This window comes from Nilaparvata lugens, chromosome 5 (genome assembly GCF_014356525.2).
Source record: "Nilaparvata lugens isolate BPH chromosome 5, ASM1435652v1, whole genome shotgun sequence".
In the NCBI taxonomy this organism is placed as follows: domain Eukaryota; kingdom Metazoa; phylum Arthropoda; class Insecta; order Hemiptera; family Delphacidae; genus Nilaparvata; species Nilaparvata lugens.
In genome coordinates this window covers 11,766,640-11,787,362 of record NC_052508.1, presented here as the reverse complement: position 1 = coordinate 11,787,362, position 20,723 = coordinate 11,766,640, and the positions used below count along the sequence as shown (strand labels likewise).

Below are 20,723 nucleotides of genomic sequence, written 5' to 3'. Positions count from 1 at the left end.
CTTTCTCCCCACTAAAGACACACCTTTAAAGCACATTAACAATCAGTTCAAGGCACGGAGTTTTGATAAATAATAAATATCTTATTCATTTAGTATGCTAACCTACATATCCCAACCCACTTGTAAATACTCTAGAGCCACTAATTTATTCATTTCTAGATATATAATAATAAAAATAGCAATAATAATGTGTAAGTATACTCTAAATAATGTGTATATATACAAAATCATTATCTATTATTAGACATGGATAACCACTACCTGGATGTACATCATACAATTTGCTTTCGAAAACCAGCTTCCCAGCATGAGTGCACCCCTGGAACCTAGCATTATTACTAATTACATTGATCCTTGATGATATATTTCATGAAAAAAGTCTTCAAAAGTAGACGTAAAGCTATAAAAGTCTTAATATAAGCTTATCGGTCAAAATGACCGTATGTGTTCCTTCGTGTTTTAATATTACATCAATAAACCTGTATCAGCTACTGTCTATGGAAGGCATTGACTAGACAGAGGTTCGGCAACGTTTTTCTCCTATTTCTCTCCACTGCCATTATGTTTCTCACTGTAGAAACATAGTTCACCTGTATATAATGTAGATACAGTATTTCTGAGAAAAATACATAAACGTTTATTTTATTTTTATTTATTTACAATAAAAATAACACTGATACTGTATAATAACATTGGTAGATAAACTAATAAGGTAGTCTTTGTGCCATTTTTCTCCCAAAATTGGGTGATGACACTGACAGTCCAAGATAAGGTTAGTCTTTCACGTGTAAATTTCTGTACAATTTTAGTCCAAAATTAACATCAAATCAAATCATCGTTTATTGTCATAAAACTTACAATATGTTGAGACAATCGTCATTATTCATTAGAAAAACTATAAACTTTGAATTTATATGGCTTGGATTGAATAATTAATTAGAAATATTTCACTCAATCACCACTTGGAACGAAATTTAAGAGGATTTGATACAAGGGAAGAAACACAAACTTCCAAACACATATAATGTAACTGGAAACATACATAGATTGTCACAGATTGTTAACAAGTTGTAAATATATATAAGTCTACAAACAAAGTATGGAGTAGATACAGTATGTTTGAGAAAAATACATAGCTATATCTAGAGATATACATATAATTCGTCAAAGATTGTTTACGAGTTGTATAGACATATACGTCTACAAACAAAGTATATAATATGGTTAGAGTATAGGTACAGTATGGTTGAGAAAAATATATAGATATAAACAGAAGTATACAACGATAACGAGTAACAGCGTTGATTAAAATTGGAATTAGTTGTGCAGTAGTGCCCGAGGTAAAAAGAACAGAGCGTTGCAGAGTGAGACAATACAATTTGTTTTAATGACTTGCATGCTAACAATAGCGTGGAGTTTGTAAGGGTTTCTCAGGCTATATTTTCCCGTTTTTCCGTATTCACAATTAGTTATTTTCTGATTGTGTTCTCTGTATGACATGTTTCGGACGTTTACTTTGTTGAATATTATTGTTTTTGTTTCATGTAATTATTAAAAATTATCAATTTGCAATAAAAGTAATCATGAGTTTAAAAAATAAATGTAGATTCTCAGAATTCCCTTTGTTTTTGATTCTATTCATTACTAATTTATCAATTTTATTATTTTAATAATAAGGTGGACACATTTTTGAAAAATAACAGGAGAAATTACTCTATCACTGTAAGTTTTACTGTTCATCCATAGGCCTATACGGTTCCAAATCTACCCTCTGGAATACATCAACAAACTCGAGTTTTTTTTCTCTTATTCAAATATTTCATTCTGCACTACTTACATTAACGTAGCTTTCTTTCCAGTGTGCCTGACCTTGAATAAATTTTGAATAAAATTTAGAATTTAGAAATAGGCCGACACATCTAGAAAATTCCTGAGTCTATACCTAATTCATGCAGGTGAACGGGCTAGAGTCAAGAAAACTTCAATTAATCTTGCCATGCCTGATTTACTAGGTTTCTACTATAAACTAACACTACACTTTGAAATAATTGAAAAATACAAACAGCTTCAATAAACATTGGCAACTAAAATCGAACAACAGAAACAACAATTTCATGTTACTTTGTTGACATTCTTCATCTGATTCGGGGGCGCATTACTATCCCCTTTTAGATAGCAATACGTCACAAAACCAAACAATATCAGTCATCAAATAACAAGTTAATTTCAACATAAAATTACTCAAGAAAGAAAAGCCCGTTGAACCCAAGTTTCGTCGATAGTAACCCATATAACCCATTTCATAATAATTTTGAATCCCCACTTTTGATTGACATTCTCGAATGAACCTTTGTTTCACTACACTGCACTTTCGTTGGTCTGTACGTTGCTTTATCGTCGGGGTTACAGTACCTTGTTTTTGGCGGTGAACTTTTACCGGTTGAATTTGGCTTGACGGCGACGTCCTCTTACGTCCCTAGACCTGTCGTCTGAACGGGTGTCTTGAAGCTGTGTTACATAAAGTTGCGGAACCAAAGGGGTGGTAGTACAAGAAGTTGGTTTGGGGACACACATGAACCGCTGTAAATAAATGTATTACAGCATTAATTTCTAACTCTTCCTACAATTCATCAAAAGCTAAAACAGGAGTTTATTCTGTTATTCAATTTAGATTTTATCTTGACGTTCTGATTTCATTCTCAAAATTTAACAGATTTAAAACAAATTTACTTGCCAGAGTGTCATTAATATACAATGCAACATTTATGAAAACACCCGTAATAAATTAATATAATGCTTTTAGAAAATGAATACTTCATTAATTATGATGTTAACTTTTACATAAATTGATATAATACTCTTAGAAAAGGAATAATTCAGATTGAAATGATGCTAACTTATATGATATTTTTCGTTTGGTTTGCGAAATCAAATATGATTTTTCATATAGTAGCTCGGCTAGTATTGTTGGAAACTTGTGCGCTAGCCAACATTTATTTTATTTATTATTTATGAACTTTAGGACGCAATCCAAGTGTAAATAACGGGCATTCGCCCAAAACTGCTCAGAACCTTAATTAAAAATGAACATTCCAGAGTTTATGATTTGATTTACCTACAAATACAAGTCCAAAAACGAGTATCAACTAGAATTATGAATTTATCACAAAATAAAACAAGACACTTTATAACACAATAAAAGAAAAAAATATTGAAAATTTCAATTTAAGGTAAAAATAATGTTTGCCTTATAAGACTCATCTTGTAGATAGTTTTTACCTTTAATTAAATAAAATTAGTAGACACATAGAAAATAATTTAAATTGTATTAAAATTTGAACATTCATTAATATTAATTTCCTGGAAAAGAAAAACTTTCTTCTTCGTCTATTAAGAATTCTATCATAAAAATTTACTAAATCATTCGAAAGCCTTAATGACATAAGAAAACAGAGTCTGAAAAATATAAATTATAAAATGTCATGAACCCAATATGAACTTAATCTTAAAAATTTCATTCCAATTTAAAGGCTATCTTCCTGACTTTCAGCAATACTCTACGATAATATATCTCCAGAAACAATAACTCAAATGTAACGTAACTGAAAACTTTCTATACTTCTTTAGAAAAAATTTATAAGTATCTTCCATCACTAATAAAATCAAAAGGATTATTCTCAATCAATATTATTAACTTGAAAATTAACAGGCTTTGTTGATAAAATACTCTTTGATTGAAGTTTCAATTAATTAAATTCCCTAAATTATATTTTAACCTTATTTTACGTACCTTAGCGGTTATTTGAAGAAGCAATTATTCGTACATGAAGAAGAAACACAATTAAACCTTTCAGGACATGGCACTACTAGAAAATTTAAACATTAATAAAAATAAAACTAGCTCCTACATTAACTAATTATATAAACTTATAAACTTGCCCAAAAAGGGGGAAACATAATGACTACATCTTTACTCTCGTAGTGCTCCTAGCAAAGTGTCCTCCGAAACGTAATCTGGTCTCTCGACTGGGGAATCCCCACTACTGTATTTAGAAACAGGTCTCCTATTGGGCGAAGGGAATCAATTTGACCAATCGTCGCGTGGCTTCTAGAGCCTTTGGACCAAATAGTAACTGCAAAATCGGTAGTTTGTTATAATTTCATTTCTTGCTGTTTTCCAACTTATCGCACTTTATGTCGCGACAGGAAGGCTAAGTTTTAGAGATAATTCCATAATCTACATTCCTCGACGACTCGGAGCCACAATTTTTAAATATCTATCATGGGAAACTCGAAGTCATGGCCGTTCATAATAGAGAGAGAAAATAATTTATTTCGCTAACTCACTTACAATAATGGCTCTAGTCTATTGCGTATTAAATTTACTATTATAACTTGGGAAAAGGCCTGAATTAAAAAGAGTGCTCGGCACACTAGTGTTCTTGAAAGAATTCAATATTATATTCTATACATGTTCACTGGAATATTAGTTTTCAATATTTTTATTCCCAACTCCCAACTATCGTCTCGTCTCTATCTACTCTTCCCACCTCTAGTCTCAAAGTCTAAACTATTTATCATGAACTGTTTCTCTTCTCTTATCCCAAGCAGTTTATGATTAATAGATCATAATAAATAAATTTTTTAAATTTATAAATAAATTTTTATTTACCAAAAAAATAGAACTACTACATCAATTACAGAAAATATTAGATAAATTACAATTACAAACAATAGTTAGTTACAAAAAATTTCTTATAATGTGTCCATTTTCTTATAATGTGTGTCTACCATGTACTAGAGTGGGTTTTGTTTTTTTTTGTGCGGATTATTCATTAGTTAGTGTTTAGTGAGTCATTAGGTGGTTGGTTGTTGTTTGAAATAATGATTTCTATGTTCTGTCTACCTTTGCTCATCAACCAATTGTGTATATAATAAATACTAAGATGATAAAACCAGCATATCTTGTTGAATCCTTGTTAATTTCCCAGGTTGGAAATTTGAAATGATTTTATCTTCTACTAGCAGGTAACCCGTGCTCTGCAAGGGTCTGATTAAAAACTTGAAAAACTGGAAACTTGACGTAATAGAATCTTGGAGAATTGAAAACAGGCCTATGACCATCCTCGGTTAATTAAGAATCTATATGCAAAATTCAATTTAATCAGTCCAGTAGTTCAGATGTAATGATGCGTCATCCGTGAATTTCCTATCCCGTTCGTGTAAAAGCCAGTTCTTCCCTTTTTTATAGTATAGATAACCATGAATAACAACGTTACCTTGGAGGGTTTCAAGGTAGTAAACTATCCTGTATTATTCATCATAAACAGCTGTTTTCTCTTTTCTTCTTCCAAACTCCAGTATATCGTACTTTTTCTTCCCGAAGCCATTATTGATCAAGATTAAAACATTATGACTTGACATCCAGTTAAATTTCCTCTTTCCTCTCTTTTTCTACCTGCCAAGTGTGAAACGAAGATAGAAAACTCAGGTTGAAATTAAATTTAACTCAGGTTAAATTGCACATAGACCCGGTCGTCAATTTTCGCTGCACTTAATCCAATCAGCAATTCAAGTAGCCTACTGCAAGTTGATCTCTGGGCTGCGAATTGTCATTCAAATGCAATAAAATGGCGGTGGCTACGTTTCAAGAGGTGAACTTAAGCTGAAGTCGATCTGAACTGTCAGTACTGCTCTTTAATAGTATTGGCACTTCCCATTCATCCAATGCTGTAAGTTAAAAGAGGATCTCACTCTGGAACCGGACAATTAATTTGATTACTTATTTAATTGCTTACGGTAGGATCACGATAGGCTTTCCCCCAGTTTACTATGTGAATAGTGGAAGGTATTAAATGTCTCCAGTATTAGAATGGAAGAAGAGACAAGGATTCTATAGTGAGGTCATCGTTATAATGGCAGTGGAAAAAGACAGGAAAACAACGTTGCCGATCCTCTGTCTTGTCAATGCCTTCTGTAAACGGTGGCTGATACAGGTTTACTGATATAATATTAACTGTTCATTTTCGTTTAAAATAATCAATTATATTTTATTAAGCAAGAATTTATATTTTTCAATAATTTCATAATGAAATCCCTTAATAAGATGAAATAGTTTGTTATTTAATTATTGATTCTACATTGTTAAAAACGATCTGGCAACAAAGCAAAGCGAGAAAGAGATAGCGCTATCCGCTTTGTTGAATGATAGACAAGAATAGTAATACCATTGCTAGTCAAACACTGCCATTATAACGTGGACCTCACCATAGCTGGTGGTAATCAATTTCAGAGCCATTTAACTCTTCATTTGAATTGATTCTATATCACACTTCTCTTCTATTGATCCTCAATAGACATTTAACAATAATTGAAAATGACATTCGAAAGTTTCATGCATTTAACGATAGGTATTTCTCCTAGAAAACAGGGTATCAAAAATGTTTCAATTTCAAAGAGAATTAAACTCGTGATGACAGCCAATTCCTTTATTTAATTCGAAAACTAAATTATCTGTGTGGTCACGAACCCATGGTCCTGCACCAAATAATACTGTAGAATTTGATGATATACAGAGTGCTCTGAAAAAAGTGTCCATAGGTCAGGGTGTGATTCCTCACATCAAAAGATGAAAACATACACAAAATCTGTTAAGCTCTCTTTTAATTACATACATTGTAATTAAGGATTTTTTTTAACGGTACCGTATATCTATTATGGACTTATTTTACATCTTTCTCTTCAAAATTAAATTTTCTACAAGTTCTGTGAGAAATATTTTGTGTATATTCTACATTCAACATGGTAAATCTGCTTCAAACCTTAAAGGAACTTGTTTTTCGAGACCAAGTTTCGCTTATTTCGTCACATATCTTAAAAATTACAGTAGCTACAGGTCTGGAGACTGTTTTATTTAATTTTACAGTTCATTTCACATAAAGTACGCTAAATTTATTGTACATCTTAATTAACAGCCAACAAATACCCATAGGGCTTCGTTTCAGCAGGGGAACTGAAATTCAGACGAAATCTTTCACTCTGTATAACTTTGTAACCAAGCATTTTCGAACATATGTTAATAAGAGCTTTTTTGAATCTTTTGATGTGAGAAATCATACCTTGACTTATTGACACCTTTTTATGTGTGTTTTTGTTTCATTTGCTTTTTTTATTCCTTCAAAAGTTGACAACAAAATGTTGCTATGTTTCACAAGAATTGACAACAAATTGCCGCGATTTGTTGAAAACTCAGTAGACAGTTCTGGTGTAAACGCGGCTCTAGAATATGTGTTGAAAATTGAAAGTTTATTGATGAAAGTATGTGAACTTTATCGTCGTACATACAAGAAAACCGAAGAAAATATAATTTTAGAAAAAATTGTTAATGTGAAAAGGGTTCTCACTCGACTCATCTTCGCCAATTGCATGACATGAAATTGATCACATCACATCAGTATTTTCCAAGTTACAATCAGATTGTGAATGATAACCCCTCTCATGAACTTCAAAACCTGTAAAATCAAACCTAGATTGTTATTACAAGAACAATCAGTTACCTCAACGGTTTCCAGTATCACTCTATCTGATTTTTAGCTCAATACTTTCACCTCTTTTGACGTTGTTTTAGTTGTAGCCTGAGTTCAGTTTCAATGATATCGCTTCCATTGAGTGGCTCAAAGAGAGAGATCTGACCTGATTTTTACACTCTCATGTAAAATTGGAGCTTTTAGTAGTGATCGAACCCTCACCCTTCCACAGACACTCTATATTTCTCTCACAATAATGTTGTTTATCTCTCTTACTCTTCCACAAACTCCTACTCCTTCTTTCTCTGTCACACACTCCTGTTGACACACCCTCTCTCGCTCGCTCTCACACTTTTCTACGCTCTTTATCACTCTATCTCTCTCACTCGCTCTCATACTTTTCTACGCTCTTTATCACTCTCTCTCTCACTCATCTCGCACTCTCTACTTGGTCATGTGTTAATGGGAAGGATATTTTATATCCTTCTTAGAGAATCGACAATTATTTGTTGAAACACCGCCGATTTATGAAGTTACATCACATTATTATATTATCGTTATTCTAATTGCATTCTATATTCATTCTCATTGATTAATTATTCATACTTTGTTAAATTCGTTGAATAACTCGCATTATCGTCATTTAATGTCAATTAGTGTATAAGCCAGTAAATATTAAAACATAAAATAAAGAAATCCAATCTAATCATACTATCTCTCTCATTTTCTTCCTCTCACACACTCTTGCAGTGTCTTCACTTTCACACCCTCTCTCATTCCCACTGTCTTTCTCTCACTTTCTCCCTCTCACACACTTCTGCAGTCTCTCACTCTCTCAATTTCTAGAGAGGACCTGGCAGAGAGGTTCTAGAGTCCTAACTCCACCCTTGATAGGGTCATTTAATCGATTAATCAATCTCTCTCACTCTCTTTTACCCTCACTTTTATTATTGTATAGATAACCATGAATAACAACGTCACCTTAGAGGATCTCAATATAGAAAACTAGTATAATTCATCATATACTGTTTTCTCTTCTAAAGTAGTATTACAAGCCAGTTCTTCCCTTTATTATAGTACTAGCCGTCAGGCTCGCTTCGCTCGCCATATCCGTCTAGCCAGGGGGCTCCGCCCCCTGGACCCCCGACTGAATCGTCCAAGACTGAGATCAGCAGGCTCGATTCGCTCGCCTGCATTTTTCATCTGAGCATTGTAAAGTATCAAATTTGGGTAGATAAAAATTCCTAACAGAATAGTAATAGTAATAGAAAATAAAGTAACTGGCTAATATCGCCAAATAGATAATAACTAAGATTAGATAGCATCAGCTTGTTCTGGCTAAATGGTACAAAACCTAAAAAGGATTTGAAGGAATTTATTGCTCATAAATAGATTATTATATAAAATATTTGAATATTGAGGTTAGGTACATGTATTCACGGATCGGTGACCTAGAGATCGATCAAACCGAGAAACGTAGAATCTGACCAAAACCCCTTGGCAGAGCTTTATTGCAATCAGATGGTGTGCAATGTGAAAAAACATCTGATCACGTGGCTAATTATTAGGTAGCATGGAATTAATATTAATGTATAGAATATTAGCTAGCATGTAAAGAGCATAAATAAAAAACCAAATAAAAATAATTTAATGTATTCAGGAAATAAGAGGTACCAGGCGCATGAATACCGAATAAAATTTGCATGCACCAATAGTAAAACGGCAGTTAATAGACGGCAACTGTAGGCCAATTCAAAATATTTCTATATATTTATATAAAGTACTAGATTTTGTGTTAAAACTTTGTATAGTCTATGTTATCGATATGGCTCGAATGCAAAGAAATTATTAATCATACAATCTAAGCAATATTTGGCATTTTTTGTAAGATCTATTTGAACCTAATGGCGGAGGACTAAGATATTTAAATTTTATGCTAATTTGAAAGTCGGAAATAGGATCTGTAAAACTTGAGAAGGGAGAACCAGCACTCGCCAACCAAATGCCACCATAAGAGGACCCCAATATTTTAGAGCGTAGTACCTTGCTAATGATTTTATAAAAGTTAAAGTTAAATTAAATTATTAAATTTCGTAAAGGATTTCGTGATGCTATTATAAAGCAGAAGTCATTTTCATTTTTAAATAAATTTATAACCCCTGGGAGGAGACGATTCCGGCTACCATATTCCCGGACCACATGGAGTTGGATCGACATCGGCGGCTTACAAGAAGATTTTCGACACGTGAGTGATAAATTTGAATTAGTGATGGGCGCCTAGTGCTTCGAATTAATCTGATGATCAAAGCTAGCTCGCCGAAAGGGTTTTTATTATAAATTAAGAAATTAATAAGAGTAATACTTGCGCAAGTAAAATTAGTATTAAAGGTATTTTGTTAAAAGAAAAAAGATAGATCAATATTTCAGAAATTTCTATTAAATCAAGAAGTACAAAATCTAGGCTATTAAAACATATGCATATGATATTTAATTTTTGCAATATAATTTGCGATAGCTTATTTTTAGCTCTAATTCACTAGATGAATGGCTCTACCTATTCCGTCAGGTGCCGAATCTTGCACCCTGAGATAAAATATATATTCGATACAAAGAAATCTACTAAGTACTAGAGATTTTAATATATATATATTTGGATTATTAGTGGCTAATTTATCAAGCTGATCTTAAAGCACACATTTTTAATTGAATTGTCCAAGTCGACAAGTATTAGCAAGCGCATATCGCAGCTACATGCAACAGAATGCATATGATTTTAAGATAAAGGCACATGGTAATGATTCGTGCCATAAATCTAGAATATAAAGTTTAGCCTGTGATATTTTTATTGATTTCAATTATTTTTCTATTTTTATATTATATTTTTATCGCTCTATATATATTTTTTGCCTCGATTTACTTTTTGCATTATTTGTGTAATATATGTATGAAACGTTTATGGTGTGCAATTTATTTATTATTCCTCAACACTATTGTATAAGTATCATATTTATATATATTTATTTTTTATTGAATTACAAGAGTTATAGGAGAAGCCATACCTAGGCCTAGAAAGATTTAAGACTGAATACTATTAGAAAACGTAAGGCTTTGTTTCAGCAGGGGAACCAAAATTCAGACGAAATCTTTCACTCTGTATAACTTGGTAACCAAGCATTTTCGGACAATAAGAGCTTTTTTGAATCTTTTGATGTGAGAAATCATACCTTGACTTATTGACACCTTTTTATGTGTGTTTTTATTTCATTTACTTATTTATTCCTTCAATTCAAAATTATCTCCCAAATAGTTGAGAAGGTGGAATCTCGTGGTAGTTATCGATACTAAATGAGGGGACTTGATTTGTTCAACCACAGATTTATTGAAAATCAAGATACCGGTCTCGGTTGTTACACCATTAGAATTTCTGATGAACTAAAACTGAAGTGAGGAGCAGAAGTATTTATACTCAAGGCCGAGAACCGTTATTGGTGAAAGCCGTGACCTTCCAAGGTGAACGTCAGTCATTGGCTTGGACAAGCCCCTCCCCCATTAGCGGTTCAGACAACCGTTACAAAATTGTGATACAACCAGCCAACACAGACAAGGCCGACAACCGTTATTGTTGAAAGCCGTGACCTTCCAAGGTGAACGTCAGTCATTGGCTTGGACAAGCCCCTCCCCCATTAGCGGTTCAGACAACCGTTACAAAATTGTGATACAACCAGGAAATATTATCGAATAGTTACATGCTACAAGAGAAATAAACGAAATCAATAGGAAAAATGTTACAAAATGATGGCAAAACAATGGAATAAGAAAATACTTTAACATATTACTAACAAATTCAATATTCAAACAAGATTGACGTTGTTATATTGGTTGGAATGAATCCGATTGTACTGTACTATTTATATTGATCAAATAAAATCAAATAAAGTTTTATCCACATAAATTAAGAAATGATTTATTTGTTATCAGTTATCAATTGTTATCTGTTCTTTTAATTACTCTTAATAACATTGAATACCATATCAGCTCCCTCCATCACTTATTTTAAATCGTTATAACCACTAGTAATTGATTCAGTTATTATTCTCAATTGATTTGTGTCATAACTTAAATAACTGAACAATGTCATGAGTAGTTTTCGAGGAAAACCCCCTGCTCCTGTACCAAACTTCCATAATAATAAATAAATAAATGAATAAATAAATGTTTATTTCCCAAAAGAACTAAAACTACAACTACAACATCAATTACAAAAATATTAGATAAATTACAATATTACATACAAGAGTTAGTTACAAAAGATTCTTATAATGTGTTTTCTACTTGTTTAGTTTTTCTGTGTGGAAGTTGACCTACTCCACTATGGCGTACCATGTTCTAGAGTAGGCTTTGTTAGTTTTTTGTGTGTGTTATCAATGAGTTAGTGTTTCGATATAATACTATTACATGAATAATACTGTAATACTATTAGAATAGATCAAATAAACAGAATGTTCAGGCATCTGTGCTATCAGTCTTTCCTTTTGTCTGTTATAACTCGATATAACCGCCAGTTGCACTCGTTATAGATTCTGATTAACTTATTTTTAATCAGTTATATCAAATTCATTAAAAGCTTTAGAGGAAGACCTCTTCTCCTTCATACTGTAACGCTTTCGCTGTATCGTATCAGTCTCTTCAATTGACCATTATATAAGTAACAATTTGTCTACCAGAGAAAACATATTATACATTGTTCATTCTATTGCACTAAATCCCTCTACGAGTTCACGATTGTTTATTCTATGGTACTAGCTATTGCTTCAATTATAAATTTCAATTAATTAATTTTTCATCAGTTATGACAAGATTATAAGTGTTATTGAAGCTTAAGAGTTTTTCCTCCATGCAAATTTTGTGAAATCCTATTTGTCCCTTCCATTGTCTTCTATATAACTACTACACATAATTATGAATTTCAATTGATTCATTTTCAGCAGTCATAGATATTATCAGTGTTATTTCAGTTTGAGATATTTTTCCCTCTATGGAACTTTTAAAACATCCCATCAGTCCCCTCCATTGTCCTTTATAACTCGTTATAAGCGGCAATTGCTTGTGAGGTGACAGCACTTATTTTCGATCAGTTTGATTGATGAGCCTCATGTCAACGCCATGTTTGGATCGGGTTTGATGGTATTATCATTTCCGCGCCTCCCTTCCAACCCTTCTTGAGGTTATCGACTGATGGGAGAACGGAATTGAGTTTCAGATTCCATGTACGAAATGGAGAATAATTTTCAAACTTTTCAAAGAGCTACTATAGAGATATTGTCGGAGACAAATAATCAAGGTATTTTTACTCTGAACGGTATCTCCACTCTATGATATTGTAGAACCATTATAAGTTGAATAAATGCAACTTATAATTTTTTTTGTCATAAATGTCAATTTTCTGACTGCGAGTTTCTATTTCAAGAATATACACATCTCTATAGTCAGGTCCACGTTATAATGGCAGTGTTCAATTAGCAATGGTATTTCTATCCTCGTCTATCAACAAAGCGGATAGCGCTATCTCGCTTTGCTTTGTTGTCTTTCAACAATGTAGGATTGATATTAAATAACAAAATATTTCATCTTAATTATGAAAACTCTTCATGAATTTATTGAACAATATAATTGATTATTCTAAACGAGAATGATCACTTAATATTACATCAATAAACCTGTTTCAGCTACTGTCTGTAGAGGCATTGACAAGACAGTGATGATCGGCAACGTTGTTTTCGTATCTTTCTCCACTGCCATTCATTATGACGTGGACCTCACTCTAGATAGAACTTGAACCTTGATATAACATTGATTTGGAAAATTGAACTAATATACGAAATATCATGTGAGTTTTGTGATGTGGTTTAACAAATTTTGTTCTGTTTTCGCTTCATATTGATTTTGAACGGATAAAGAACAATGTTTGATAATATTATTTCTCGTTCTCCTTAATGTGAAATCATAGACTAACTAAGAAGGTCTCTCAGATATATGGTGAAATAAAAGAGAAGAAAAAAGGTGAAATTCAGAGAGGTGGATCAATGATTCATGTAATAGGCTACTATTATCATAACAAATATCTTCACACCTTTGTTATCTGGCATTTGTGTTAGAGCACATTTGAAAAATTTCACATTCGAGCAGTTGTTCGATGAGATATAGGGCCGGTTTCCGAGCTCGGGATTTAGCCAAGTTCTAGACTTTAACTGGCTTTAAACTCTGGAGTCAGAAAATTGGCTTCCCGAGTCAGAGCGTTAACGTAGTCAAGGACTTAATATTAAACTCTGGAGTTTAGAGATCACGTTAGACCCTGGAGTTTATAATTTTGCTTTCTGAGTGGAGGGCTTATAAGTCCAGGACTTGAATTAGATTCTTGCCTCTTTCCGAGTCAAGGATTTATCAAAAATAGTTAAGTCCAGGACTTGAAACAGCGTGATTTTAAACCCTCGACTGGGGTAGGGTTTAAATTCAAGTTCTAGACTTAACTGAGCATACACAATTCAGTTATTGTTTTGGAGTAGATAAAAAGCCAAATAGATGTCATATAATACCTAAATTATTAGGATTGGTTCATCTAAATTCATAATTTATAGTTTGCAAGCTGATTTTGGAATAAAATTGTACGGTATCAAAATTATGCGTAAAAAACTAACCTCATTTTACGACTGTGACATGACCTAAAAATGTTCAACCAAAATAATAAAAGGATTGCATTGGAATTTATATTCCAATCTGAATGTTATTAATGTCATATTCAACATATTCATTCATTCATTCATTTATTCATTTATTTATCGTCACATTACATCAATTTTTGAGTAACACTCATTTGACTGGTGACATGTCAATACTAGAACAAAATTATATCTAAAAGACTTAGTTCTAACTTCTTAAAAGTAAAATAAATAAATACACTCTATGATGTATCTCATCAAATTCACATGGAAATGAAAGTCACAAAAAGTTAAGTACACTCTACAGCCCCTTTTCACAAATTAAAATTCGGCAGCAGAGTATAGGGCTTTCTCTACTAGCATTTTTCTGACTGTTAGTTTGAATTTGTTTATTGAATCTAGATTTCTGATGGCTGCAGGTAATTTATTAAAATAACGTATTCCAGAGTAGAATGGAGTTTTTTCTAGAGCTGTGTGTCTATGTACTGGAAAAGCAATGAGACTACTATTGCGTGTATTATACCCGTGATTATCTGTGCAAAATTGAAATTTATCTAAATTCTGTTTAACAAAAACCAACAACTGATAGATATAAATAGATGGTAGCGTTAGAATGTTTAGGTTTTTGAAGAATGCTTTGCAAGAATCTCTTGATCTCAATCCACAAATGACTCTTATTATTTTTTCTGGATTATAAAAATTTTACCGCTATCAACAGAATTTCCCCAGAAAATGGTTCCATAGCTTAGATATGAGTAGACATATGCGTAGTAGACGGCCAATAGGGTGCTTTTGTCTAGTGAGTGAGAGAGGGTGAGAATTACAAAAAAAGCTTGATTTAGTTTTTTTGCAAGGACCTGAATATGCTCCTTCCAAGTAAAACTCTGATCTATTATAAGTCCCAGGAATTTTGTTGAATAGGACACTTCAACACTGTCTTCAATTATTGGAAGATGTACTCTGTTCACTGCTGTTTGATTACGAGCAGAGCTAAATTGAATAAGATGGCTTTTATTATAGTTTAATGATAGACCGTTTGCTTCAAACCACTTTGACATTGCTGACAGTGCACTCTTCAATTTACTTGCAAGAGTGATGTGATCGGGGCTTGTTGCCAGAGCAGTTGTGTCATCTGCATACATAATTAATCTTATATCAGATGCAGCACTTGTCAGATCATTAATATATACTAAGAAAAGCAAAGGTCCTAGTACGGATCCTTGAGGGACTCCATTTGGGACTAAAGCATATGAAGAAGATTTAGCGGACAATTTATCTCTCACACATTGTTGCCTATTATAAAGGTATGAGCTGAACCATTTTAGAGCGGTGCCACGTATTCCATAATAGCTTAACTTTTTCAGTAATATCTCGTAATTCACACAATCAAAAGCTTTTGACAGGTCACAGAAGATGCTAGCAGCATGTTGCGACCTGTCAATCGCATGCGATTATTAACAATAATAAATTATTATTCCAGTTTTTTCAAAACAAATACGTTTTCCGACGCAATAACCTAATGAAACTTTTATTCCAAAATCACTGGTTAGGATCAATGATCAATAATAGCATAACATGAAATGAAATGTTTATTCATTCACCTTTCAAAGGTTTTGCTTTGAATAGGCCCACAAAGAAATCGAAACGTATTTTTACAAAATAGTTTGTAGAGCATGCTCATTTGAATTGTCCCGCTGCAATCAGCTGTTTCCGTTTTGCTATAATGCCAACAATACAACAGCAAAATATTGTGAATTTCCCTCATGTTTACTGCGTTAAAGTCCTGGACTCAAATAAGTCGAGAACTTAATAGACTCCGGAGTTTAGAAGATAAAATCGTGACTCAGAAAGTCAATTTAGACCCGAGAGCTTATTTCAGTCCTGACTCTGTAAGTCCAGAACTTATAGATCCCGAGCTCGGAAACCGGCCCATAGACTTCTAAACTTGTTATTACAAAGCAAGTTTGATTCAGTACTTCTCTTCCATCATTGTTCTGGAATCACTTAATATTTTTAAGTTACACTTTTTAAGTTAATCACAAGTTTCTTTCATATGAAGTTTCATTTATCTGCTCGTGAAGTCTGGAGATCAACCCACGAAATTTCTCGTTAATTATTGAGGTGTTTATTAAACTTCGACTGCTTAAAGTAGGGAACTTAACAGTGGTATAAGCTGCAATCTCGGCCACTCACGCACCACGTTGTCTCAAACTTCTAATAAACTTATAAACCAGCGGTTGCTGACTACATTTTCATATCGATAACTTATTACAAGTTTGGTGAAGTATCAGTGGATTCAGTACTTGACTTATCCACTTATTTGGTTTCAATCAACATATATCAAATCATATTCTATTCCATTCAAATATCGTTGGACATGATGTGGGTTAAAGTACTATTGAACAGTGCACGTCGAACTATACATTAACCGAAAAACAGCCTTTGAAAAGTGCCATTTTTGTAACTGATAAATCTATTTATACTTTGATCCATACAATATCATTCTTAACTATGAATGATTGGGAAAGAAACAACAGGCTTAAAGCCCAAAACTGTCCCTTTCCCAAAATTTGGATAGAAATTGTCCAAAAATAGGTTATGTTTACACTTCATGATTTTTGTCCAATTTTGAGTCAAAAAAATGTATGAACTAGGAATTTAGAATTTAAAATAGTAAAAAACCAAATTAAATAAGAGTACTTCACAGAATCATCACTGATAACTGAAAAATACTGTATTAATGATTGAAAATTTAAAAACTTGCAAAAAGCTGCTCTTACTGAACGCAACCAGCAAGTGCAAGCGTTCAGTGTGAATGTTCCTATTGCATTTTCCAGATTTTGCTCCACTTCTGTATGTTTGGTCATGCATAACCAAGCTTGCACATAATATACGCATTCAATGTGATCACACATTGAAGCCTGGTTGCGCAAAAGCCTGTTAAATTTCAATCATAATTAAATACACAAGAACCAATAAGAGAAGGTTATTTTGAGAAGAAGGATTCTCTGATTGCTTCTCTTGGAATTAATCACGGTTAAAATTTAACAGGCCTTTGTGGTACGGGCACCAGGTCTATATTTTATTATTACAAAAAATTAGTAAACATTCAATCTTCAAAACCATTTTTTTCTGTTCACAGACCATGTGATCATCTGCAACCACTCTCCATCTGAACCACTCTGAGCAACTCTGAAAATGGGCAACTCCGATTGAATTTGTGGGCAACTTTGAGCAACTTTCCGTCTAAAAATGGGCAACACCGCCACAGCAAGACGCAACTCGGTGCTAACAAAACAGGAGAGCTCAAGCAGTGACGGAAATCACGGACGTATCACGTCCGGCAGCCGTCAGAACACGATCACTGTCACGGAAGAGGAGCCACCCCAGCCTGTCAGTGCTGCCTCCAGTGAAGCTACCGCCTCCACACCGCCTCCGAGCTCGGATCCGCCCCCGCAGCCTCTAACCGCCGCCCAGAAGCAGATACTGCAGGAAACTTGGAGGGTGTTGGAGGATGATATCGCCAAAGTCGGTGTGATAACTTTTATTAGGTGAGTACTGGAATATTTTCTTAGATTGAATCTCTATACACTATATACTATATCTCTATGTAAACCAAGAGTATCATGAGAATTCGATGATACCTATAATATATGAACCAGTAAATGAATAATTATGAAATCTTCCAGGATCACATTCTGTTCTAGGGACTTTGATATGCACTATCTACGTTGAGTGCTAATCTAAGATTATAAGCAGGCATTGTAGGGAATAATTCTATGTGTTTCATTCTGGCCGAACAACTTTCTCCAAACCGACATGGTGTATATTATGTGCCTTAAGGTGCGTACACATTTACGCGCCGCGAACATGAGCAATTCACTTTTAATCAGCTGATGCCAAGCTTTTTATATCTGTATCTTACCGTTTCTGTAAAAATACAGATATAGTCAGCTGATTAAAAGTGAATTGATGTTCGCGGAAGTGATGTTCGTGAAAGTGATTTTCGCGGTGCGTACGCACCTTTAGAAGCGCTTCAGTTGGTATAAGTGGAAAAAGGATGAAGTAGTTAGCCCTCACAGTGAGTACATGCACTCAAAGTGGATACAACATTTTTGCAAGTACAAAATTCTTGTTGTTTATAATTATTCACTAGTCACAAAGAGTGCTATAAGTATCATAGTAAGCTAGTATTTCTAATTTGAGTAATATCTCCAACCACTTCTACCGTCATCTTTGTGGATAAAAATCAAAAGCCATTCTGGAAACTCTCACTCACTTTGTTATATGTAATTGGTATAATGATTTTGGTGAAGAAATAAATATAGACATGACCTACGTAATATTCGGACGATTTGAGACAAAAATTAAGAAATAGGCGAAGTTTTAGACAATAGCCACTTTTTTCTATTGTAATAATTATTGTATTGTTTGCTCTATCCAATGATATAGTGAATGTAATCTCAACAGCTTTAAAAAAACTATCACTACGTGTAAAAACTCTTCTTTTGTTATGGAGCCTTTTCGTTTTAATTTCCAGTTATTGTAAGGATTTTTCTTATGCAACTCTCACCAGCGGGCAAAGAGTTATCTTTTTTCTGGTGATGCCTAGAAATTTTATAATTGGTTTTCTCTCCTCTCATGTATATACAGGTATGTGTAACTGTACTATGAACATTTTATTTTTATTTTTGCTCGTGTATGTATGAGTGAATTATTGTTTGTTTTCTTTATGGCAATAAAAAAAAAAATAGAACAGAATTCAAACTGCAGTCACGGTCTCACAATATGATCCCTGGACCGATTCATTCCTTCCGTGGCATCAAGAAGCTTCTATGCATTGCAATAACATTTGATCAACCAGCTGAGTTTGATGTATCCTTCTATTTGATTCAGTCAACCATCCTACAAGCTGATATGCTATATGCCTACAAGCTATAATATGCTATACTCAATATCATTATACTCTCTGTCTACTCTTATTGCCTCAACTTCGCCCACATAACTTTTTGTAAAGTTGTAATAGTGAAAATAAAAGACATTTATCTATCTATCTATCTATCTATCTATCCTACAAGTTGTCATTTTATAAGTAGCCTATATCGTAGTTCCCATTCTGGCAATTTGAAGTAGGCCTACCATAACAAGACGACAAGCTGTGCCAGTTTGTTGAGTGATTCTTACAGATTTTCGTCTATTATTTAGGAATAAAGCAGTCAGGCATGCGCACTAAGCTTATTTCAACTTTTACCCGCCCCTGCAGAAGGGAACGAGGGATCTTATTATACGACTACATACAATCTGTAGATGTGAATTTGAAACCATATACTGCTTTGAAAAACCGTATACCATACTATTGAAAAATCTATATCAACTCAACTTAAATGAGATCCTACACTGACCGTGCAAAGATCTGTTAAAAGAATTTCCCTATGGGTACCTTGGAAAGTGACCATTTCTGCACTGATTGCAGGCCGCAAAGAATCACTTTTCCGCTCTAGTGTGCAAAGTATTACTTTGCATACTCTTAATACTTTGCGTATTATCTTGCAGCCATCCCAATCAGCTGTTGACATTGATGGCGTGTATTCTGAATGCGAATTTGTTCTATCTATATTATTTCCGATTTTCAAATAAATAAAAATGAGAACTCAATAAATTATACATTTTGAATATTATTAATAAATAAAAATGAGAACTCATTAAATTATACATTTTGAGTATTATTAATTATTCATTATTTCAAATAATATTTTTTTCATTCATAAATTGATTGGTTGAAAAATTATTTGGAAATTGAGATTTACTCAAAATTATTCAAATTTTCAAATTAATTTGAAAAAATTATCGATTATTAATTTTCAATTGGATTATCAAGTTTAAAATAAATTGAAGTTGTTATTAATAACAAAATTATACAGACAAACATTTGATATATTTCAGCCATCATTTTACCCATAATCAACCACTTCTCATATTCAATGGTAACTGTAGGAAAAATTTAATGTGAAATACGTGCGCAAAGTTCCTATGCTGCACTCAAGAAACCATTCAGCCCTCGCCTACGGCTCGTGCGTAAACGTTTCTTTCGGTGCAGAAAACTGTCACTTTGCGCACTAATTGCACAAATAACTATTTCTCATTTCTTTTTAGAAGACTCAACTTTTTAAATTGAAATGTTATACACCAGAAGCCCTCAACCAGATCAACAAATACAAATTCACTTTAGGTCTTTACAACGAGGGAACACCGGATCTATGAGGGAGTAAGCCTTGGTGGTGGGGAGAGGTTATCACGTTCATGAAGGCATTCGTTATTGAGTTGAATGCAATAATGCATGCCTGCCGTTCGCACGGTGGAATGCGAAAAACGCAGGCGATAGAGGAAAGTAGAAGCGTATCCGGGAGAGTGAAGCCTTTGTCATTGTTCCAAAGAGCGACATTGAACGAACGCTATTATTGCTTACAGTATTCAGCGTATA

At 33.4% G+C, this 20,723-nt stretch overlaps 1 protein-coding gene across 1 annotated transcript in view; it reads left to right on the top strand.

The window, feature by feature from the left end:
* The window catches only part of LOC111047389 (cytoglobin-2), a gene marked incomplete in the record, with an annotated part of 290,098 nt that overhangs the window by 116,476 nt on the left and 152,899 nt on the right, over nucleotides 1-20,723 (top strand). Inside the window, 1 exon segment of the mRNA XM_039427689.1 lies at nucleotides 17,385-17,793. Coding sequence (XP_039283623.1) covers nucleotides 17,495-17,793 — 299 coding nt within the window.